Source organism: Oxyura jamaicensis, chromosome 1 (assembly GCF_011077185.1).
Source record: "Oxyura jamaicensis isolate SHBP4307 breed ruddy duck chromosome 1, BPBGC_Ojam_1.0, whole genome shotgun sequence".
Lineage (NCBI taxonomy): Eukaryota > Metazoa > Chordata > Aves > Anseriformes > Anatidae > Oxyura > Oxyura jamaicensis.
This window is the reverse complement of record NC_048893.1, coordinates 39,812,098-39,820,456: the sequence shown is the minus strand read 5'-3', so window position 1 is coordinate 39,820,456 and position 8,359 is coordinate 39,812,098. Positions and strand designations below refer to the sequence as shown.

The window sequence follows — 8,359 nt, the reverse complement described above, 5'->3', positions numbered from 1 at the left end:
TCTGCACTCTTTTGTTTAAATGCAAATTACTCTCAGCACTGAGAACAAGCAAAAAAAAAAAAAGCTCATGTTAACACAATCTATATAAATGTTACAGTGCAGGGTTGCAGGGGAAGAAATATGCTTGCTGCAGAATAACGTGGGACTCCTACAGTAGTTTCCCTACTACTGGTTAGAGTTGACTACTGGTTAGTGTGTTTGCTGGAAAGCAAATGACTGTTCACTTAGAGTAATGAAGCAGCAACCAAAAGTGTGCAGGTCAATTAGAATCACAGAATGGTTTGGGTGGGAAGGGACCTTAAAGACTGCCCAGCTCCACCCCCCTGCCGTGGGCAGGGACACCCCCCACCAGACCAGGTTGCCCAAAGCCCCATCCTGGCCTTGAGCACCTCCAGGGATGGGGCATCCACAGCTGCTCTGGGCAGCCTGTGCCAGTGCCTCACTGCCCTCACAGTGAAGAATTTCTTCCTAATATCTAATCTAAATCTTTCACTTTTAAAAAATCTTAAAACCATTACTACCATTACTCTTTGTCCTGTCACTCCACTCCCAGCTTTCCTGTAGGCCCCCTTTAGGAAATTTGTTGGGAACTTGTGTTCTGTGGATGTAGTTCAATGTCCTGTGCCTTATAAACTTAGTCTTTTAATCAAGTTGTGGATTGCTGTAGATGAATATGGATGAATGTTAACACTTCCACACTTAATCAAGAGTGAAGTAGATGCAAAACAAATGTGGAAAAACAAATGTGCAAAGCTGGGAGATTCTCTTACTCCATTTGAGCTGTGTGTGTTTCCTTGTGTGAGCATCAGTAGATGAAAGTAATCGCAGGGGGAATTTAGGTTCAAATGGCAATGAGCTACAGCTTGTGACAACTGTGAATGATGTTGAGCTCTTCTTAAAATGTGTGCCTCTATTAAAGTAAGCCTGAGACTTGAGAGAAGGGACTAACTTTTAGTGTGTATACTAAGCTCCAAGGGGAAGGGACTGTTATCTGAAGTGACCTTTAAGATACCAATCCCTCTTTTTGTTGTTCAGACTGTAGCTAGTAATTTACCTTTGTTCCTGATTTAAGATTCTGCCTAGTTACTTTAGGAAAGACAAAAAAAAAAAAAAAAAATATAATTTTAATTGCCTTTAAATCGTTGGGAGGTAAACAACTACTCAAAAGGAGCTTGTCTTTTACTCCTGAAGTTCAAACTTGGAAGATGTGCAAGAGGAAACTCAGAGAAGCTCCCTTCAAGCAATCATTAATGCAGATTTTTTTTTCCTGATGTGTGCCATGGCATGACCTGCTTCCTGGCTGCTAGGAGCAGGGTGAGGAGGCAGCTTTTATTTTTGGGGGGCTTCGTTAAATACATGTTTAAAAATAAGAAATAAAACAAAAGCAGTGTTCTTGAGTATAGTGAGACACACCGCTCAGGTTATGTTAGCTGGCACTGCCACGTTCAGTTATATCGGCTCTTGTTTTGCATCTGATACATCAAAGGGTTTTCAACAGTTTAACCCTCAGTCACTGGCCTTTTCTATGCAAATAAAGGGCTTCTGCAACCAAAACCCCTAAGCTGGCGGGGGGGCAGAGATCTAACGCTAAGCAACCGTGTGGCAACAGGGCAGGATCACCACAAAAAGGGGTCTTATCTGGGGGCTGGGTCGGAGGTTTTCCGAGTCTCTTCTTAACGTTTCGAAGCCGGGAGTTTCCCCCTCCTTATCCTTCCCCAGCCTGCTGCAGGAGGCAGAGGACCGCGCTCGCTTCGCCAGCGCAGCAGGCGGGCGGGGGCTGCGGGCGGCTCCTGGCAGCGCCGAGCCCATTCCCCAGCCCAAACTCGGCTCCTCCATCCCCGGCCTCCCTGCGGGGCTCCTCCGCCCGGGGTGCCCGGCGAAGGGGCGGCGGTGCCGGGGCGGCGCCGGGGGCCGCCCTTTCCGCTGGGTGTCGCTCCGGCCGGGGTGGGCGAGGCGAGCTGAAAAGGCGAGCGGGAGGGGACGGAGGGAGGGCGCAGCCACGCCGCGCCACGGGCGGCAGCCGCTCCGCATCCCGCGGGCCGGGGCGCTCCGGCGGCGGCTCCTGGGCTGGTGCCGGCTGCCGCCCGCCGAGCCCAGCCCCCGCGGAGCCGGGAGGATGCTGGAGAGCGGCTGCAAGGCGGTGAAGGAGGGCGTGCTGGAGAAGAGGAGCGACGGGCTGCTGCAGCTCTGGAAGAAGAAGCGCTGCATCCTCACCGAGGAGGGGCTGCTCCTCGCGTCCCCCAAGCAGCAGCCCCAGCCGCAGCCCCAGCAGCCGGCTCAGCAGCAGCAGCAGCAGCAGCCGGGCGCCGAGCCGGCTGCCAAGATCAAGGAGCTGCACTTCTCCAACATGAAGACGGTGGACTGCGTGGAGCGCAAGGGCAAGTACGTGTACTTCACCGTGGTGATGGCCGAGGGCAAGGAGATCGACTTTCGGTGCGCGCAGGAGCAGGGCTGGAACGCGGCGATCACGCTGCAGATGGTGCAGTACAAGAACCGCCAGGCCATCCTGGCCGTGCGCTCCACCCGCCAGAAGCAGCAGCACCTGGCGCAGCAGCCCCACGGCCCCCGCATCCGCAGCGCCTCCAACTCCGCCTAGCGCCGGCCCCGCGGCCCCCCGAGGGGGGCTCCGGACGCCCCCCAAGCCGGGACACCCAGCGGGCTTGGCCGGGACCCCCCGCCCGGCCGCCCTCCGCGCCCAGGAGCCCCTCCAGCCCCGGGTTTGGGGACCTCGGGACGGATCCTGCGGTGCCCCGGGGACTTCAGGCAGACGTGACGTACTGTAACTTTAACGTATCTTATTTATTAGTTTGGTCGTTTGTTGGCTTCTTGTTTTCAAAGGCTTGTTTGCAGGACGTTTTGGAACATAGGCCGTGCCCAAAAAGCGAAGGAAAAAGCGCGGCGTTCGGTAGCGCCCTACAGAAGCCCCGGGTAGCCTGGCCGCGTGCGATGTGACAAAAAGTCCTTCGGTTTTACCCGAAATACGCTGTATTACGCTAACGTGGAAAATGTGATGTCTGGCTCGGAATTTGGCTGAAACCCATGCTGCGCGTGAAAACTCTTCTCTCCACTGAGAAGAGCGATTACAAATTGGGCTTTAAATGATTATTTTTTCAAAATACACGCCTGGTGGAAGATGATAAAATTCTATACACGCTTGGTTATTCAAAAAAAAAGTAATGCCAGGGGTTATTCTGAGACTAAAACCCATCTGTTTGACGTATGAGCTGAGGGGAATCCAACCTGATTCCTCGGTGGTGCAGGAATCACGGCTGGATTCCGCGATGGGTTTGAGGCTCTGGCTCCTTGAGGCCAGAGGGCAGGAGCTGAGAACCATTTATGAATGTTTCTTAGCATCCGAGTTCAAGGCTCCGTCTGCTTGTAAACGGTCTGGGCTCTCGACCTTATTTTCATGGCAGTTTTTAAATGTCTCACATTAAAGTAGCCCCTAGTTGAAAATTCATCTCGCATATGTCTTAGTGTCCAAACGCATCGTTCTGGTCACAGCCCCCATAAGCCGAGATAAACTAGATTAATTTTGGTGTTCAGCACTGTCAGATGCTGAGAGAGGCGTGCGATCTCGCCTCTAAAAATGTTGATGAAGCCACCAAGTTGGAAAACAAAGGGCTAATTGCACAGCTGGTGCGTCTTCCTGTGCCTCTCGCAAGCCGCCGGGAGTTCGGCCGTGGGCGCGAGCGAGCGCGGCTGGGAGCTGCTCACCGGGGCGGGATGGGCACGCACCCCGTGTGCTTCCCAGGATGCACACCCCATGTGCCGTGTGTGCTTCCCAGGGTGCACACCCCGTGGGATGTGTGCTTCCCAGGGTGCACACCCTGTGTGCATCCCAGGGCTCGCACCCCGTGTGCATCCCCGGGCAGCACCCTCCAGGCAGCGCCCGCTTCGTGGTGCTCTCCGGCACGAGTTGTGCTCGTGAGCGGGGCAGACCAGCTCGGGGCCCCCCGTCTCTGGCTCAAGGTAAAAGGCTGCAGCCGCAGAGCTATTTATTTTAACTAATGCGGCGAGGAAAACTGCTTCTGGCCCCTTGACAAGTTACGTGAGCATAAACAAAACCTTTCAAAGCTGCGCATCCAGCACCCCATTGTTTGTGTAACTGAGACATAGTTTGACTGTAAAACCCCCACGATCTTGGTTCAAGCTGTTTCTCTAAGTGTTTTAGGCAAAACTCTGAAGCGACACTCAAAAGAAGTCAGAGTCTGCTACTGCATGCGATGGTCCTTTCTGGTCTGCTGTGCGCCTGAGCTTACTCCCAGCCCTGCAAGGAGTAACCAGAGGTCTCTTTCTGTCCTCTTCTCTCCCCTGCCCCCAGGTGTCTGGGTCACACGCACAGACACACAAAATGTGGCAGAGTTAAAGCCCAGACCTCCCTTGTCCTCTGTGGTTGTCCCCGAGCACTGCTTTCAGATCTGGCCCTCAAAAAGGTTGTGCGACAAGCCTGGGGAGGTAGATTACAGCTGTCCTAACAAAGTTATTACTTGGAGACTAATTGAAGTCGAAGGTGCCCTACATCTTCTAGGATTAGATTCGCTGTCTTGGCAATCATAATAGCCAATTTCCACATCTCTGTACATCTGCCATTATCATTCTGCTAATGCTTGGATGTTAGAGCTGCAAGGGGGTTCTCTAATGAGCTAGTCGGAGACTTACAAAATAGGCTGTAATTTGTAATTTGGCTCCTCTCTTTAGAGTCGTTAATTACAGTTTACTGAGTAACTAATCCACCTTTTCAGATATACAGGCATATCGCTGGTATCTCACCTACTAAAATATGTTTCAGCCTAATGAAGAATAAATGTACTTGATGAAAATCTGTTCCTATTGGATTGGAGACATGCATATTTCTCTGGAGGCAGGTATTCCTGTCCCAGGCAGGCACAAGCCCACTGAATGCCACCCAAGTCTACGGATCTGGTGTAAAGCTGAAATGTTACTGCTCTTTTGGAAGTATTTGTACTCTGAAAACAAAAAATGAGGGTTTTGGTGATATAATTGACGTAAAGGGTTGAAAAAACAAAGGAAATTCAAAATGAAAGCTGTTTATTCACCAGTTCAAGGTCAACATTGTGTTTCACCTCAAATTTCTTGTTTTAAGTTGTTCTGAAGGATGCTCTCTCAAAACCCTTTGGACTGATCTAGTTTGCCGACAAACTTTTGCCTGCTGTCATTGCCCCACCGTGTTACCTTTGTAGAAATGCTGGTGTCAGACGGTCACGTCACAACATCCACCTCGAGCTGTTTCTGTGCCTCAGCCTGGGCTGACGGGTCACGGGTGGGATGGGCACGGGCACCCAATGTGCTGGAAACCGAAGGGAAACAAAGGGGCTGGGGTCCCCTGGGGACAGTCACGCTTGTGGATCATACCGTGTCAGTATAAAGAAGGCTGAGGTGTCCGACGTGGTCAGTCCGGTAACTTTCTCACCCTCTAAATTCCCCAGTGTTCTCGGCTGATAGCAATTTTTGACCAAAGTCTTCACTGGAGCTGCTTGGTTAAATATCGTCTGTCACTGCCTCGTAAGAAATGGCTGTGAAAGTGGGGCCAGCAGATTATGCTCCATCATATTGGAACTGCAAGAAAAGGAGTAACGGTGTCTTTCCCCTCATCAAAACAAACAAAAAACCCACAAATAGCCAAACTAGAAACAAAGCAACCCCCCCCCCCCCAAAAAAAAAAAATACAAACAAACAAACAAAAACCAATATATGGTTTAAATAAATTTATCGAGAATAAATAACAACGCCAGTAAAATGAAATAGGAAAATGCTTGGTATAGGTAACAAAGTTGTAGACAGTCAATAAGGAGGTCAAAATTTTACATCTTGATTAAAAATAAAGAAAGAAAAGTGAAGAGCGGCTGAGGGGCAGGATGCAGCCAGAAAATTCAAGCTGTGGTGACCGTTTTGTACCAAGAAAATTTAGAAACTGGGGGAAAAAGGAAAGATCAAGTGGATGTTGTTTTTGTGACATCATGAAGTATTTCCTCTCTGTTACTGTTCATGATATGCAAATGCCAGCTTTGGAATTATAGCTGCAGTGATGTACCAAATGTTTTCTAGCATATCCTATTGTGAGCAGAAATATCAGTGTCGTCAAAAAGATTGTGTGTAAATATGACTCATAAATGATTTCCGAGAGATGTGATTTATTTTTCATATTTTTCAAGATGCATTCCATTTCAAATAAAGAGGTATCTATTGAAAGAGTTCTCACTATGTCAAAGGAATGGTTGTTTGGGCTCTTTTCTAGCTTTAAAATGATTAAGAGCTGATCTAAGCTTTTCCTGCGGCCTAAGAGGAAGGCTTTCAACCTGTGTAGATCTCTTCTGCAGGAAAGACCCACCTAGTTGCTCCAGTTGATTTTTTCATGTAGCATGATTACGAGGCTCACCCTCCTGTCCCCCTTCTTGCAGTGAGAGATGTGAGTGCCCACACCATGTCCCCCTAATTTCAGCGGTGCTCTGCTTGGCCTCCAAGGCAATCCTTGTAACAAGGAGACTCTCCTTTTCCTTAGTAAACATCTAACCTGTAGGCATTTGAATTTAATATTTGATACATAAACAATGTTTTAAAGTGCTAACCTCTCACGAATGCTGATTCTCAGCAGCCTCGAAAAGTTATGTGTTTGCAATTAAGTGTCTGTGGATTTATTGTCTTCTCAAGTGCCCACCATTGCTTACGGCTTTTAGAGATGCCCCTCATGAGCTTTTAACACGATAATAAGTGTCTCTGTAAGGACATAAATAGAGTAGAACAAGGATTGCCTTGCTTGATGTTGATTCTGTTCCCACATCAATGGTGATGTCTTTATAAAGGTGTATAGAAAATACACCTCTATTTTTCTGCTTTAACTTTTGACTAAGAGGATGTAAAACAGTACGTGCAGAACGGTTCTAAAACCAGGGCTGTTATTTTCCTACAAGGGAATGTTGTTTTACCAGGGTTTTCTCAAGATATTTTTATGATCAAAAACCAAAACAAAACAACAACAAAAAAAACACACACACACACACAAAAACCAAGCAAACAAACAAAAAGCACACCATAATGAACACTGAAACTTAGAAACCAGTGTAAGCTTCAGCAATTAAAACCTCTGGACCTGATTCAAAATTCATTGAAATCAACAGATTTTTTTTTTTTTTTTTTTTTTTTCCCCAGACTAAGACAGATTGTGACCTTTTGTAAAAACGGTGGCTCCTTTTCTGTTTCTGTTTGGAAAACAAGCGAATGAGAGCCCAGAAGCGAGACCTCTGCCCAGAACCCGTGCCAGTAGTGAGGGTGCAGCGATTAGCGTAGCACGAACATTGGTCTTTCATCTTTTCCAATGAACTGAGGGGGAGAGCAACAAGAAGATGGAACAATGCCTGTGTTTTCCAAACAAAATGAAATACGAAAGAAGTCCCATCTGAAGTGCTTTTTTTTTTTTTTTTTTTTTTTTTTTTTCTCTCAAAGGAAATCTGCACTGGCGTGGTTCTTTGCAGACCCGTTGAATTCACAGCAGAGCTGAAATGAAACAATTTCATTTTAATTGAACCCAAATCAGAACTAAACCCAAACCTTTACTTGTCCGACTGCCTGTTTCCAAGCAGCAACGTTAGCCCTTTCTAGAAAAAGTGCCCAAATGGCTTCCCCCACCTACCCCACCCCCCTTTTTTTTAAATCAACCATTGCAATGGCTGCCAACTGGAGTCTTTTAAACAGTTTATTTCTAATTTATGAAGCTACAAACAGTACCGTGGGGACTCTAGTGTTCTTGATAATATTTTTCTATCTTTCCACTGCGAGATTTTTGGCTTGTGAGATAAGGACCCTGGAAACACCGCACAGCTCCTCCTTGCTGCTGACAGCACTGCCTCCACTTTCAGCATTGAAGGTGGGCAGAGCAGAAGACGGCGACAGATCCCGGTAAGAGCTGAACCCTCTCAAGGTGTCCTGACACCCAAGGGACCAGCGATGGGGCTTGTGGGGTCTCGCCCTAATGCTACATACTGAATTTCCAGGGAAAGTGCCATCAGCTCCCCGGTGAGGGGCTGGAAGTGAAGCCATCTTGCTCGCTGGCACCCACTTGAGGCCCGTGATCAGCGTGAATGGCCTGGTTTGACTGCAGCACTCACAAGTTTTCCTAAAGAGACTTTGTGGGGAAAGCCAGAGGCGTTCCGTTTAGTTTTTTGGAAGAAAAACCAAAACAGAGACATTTGCCCCAGTATAGACTAATCACAGCCACTTTAAATTGGCCAGTTTTACAGTCTTTTCCAGTCACCCTGATGGATGTCTCTATCAATGCCAGCTGCTGCCGCGTAGGAAATGGTCGGATGGTGGCTTGGTTTACCTTTTGTGCAACAGGGTG

The 8,359-nt window shown here is 48.3% G+C and overlaps 1 protein-coding gene across 1 annotated transcript; it reads left to right on the top strand.

Annotated features, from left to right (window-relative positions):
- Positions 1 to 1,982: 1,982 nt before the first annotated feature.
- On the top strand, positions 1,983 to 2,616 carry PHLDA1 (pleckstrin homology like domain family A member 1). The gene has a single exon (XM_035334428.1). The coding sequence runs from the start codon at positions 2,117 to 2,119 to the stop codon at positions 2,594 to 2,596; it is 480 nt and encodes a 159-aa protein (XP_035190319.1). The 5' UTR covers positions 1,983 to 2,116; the 3' UTR covers positions 2,597 to 2,616.
- The last annotated feature ends 5,743 nt before the right edge of the window (positions 2,617 to 8,359 follow it).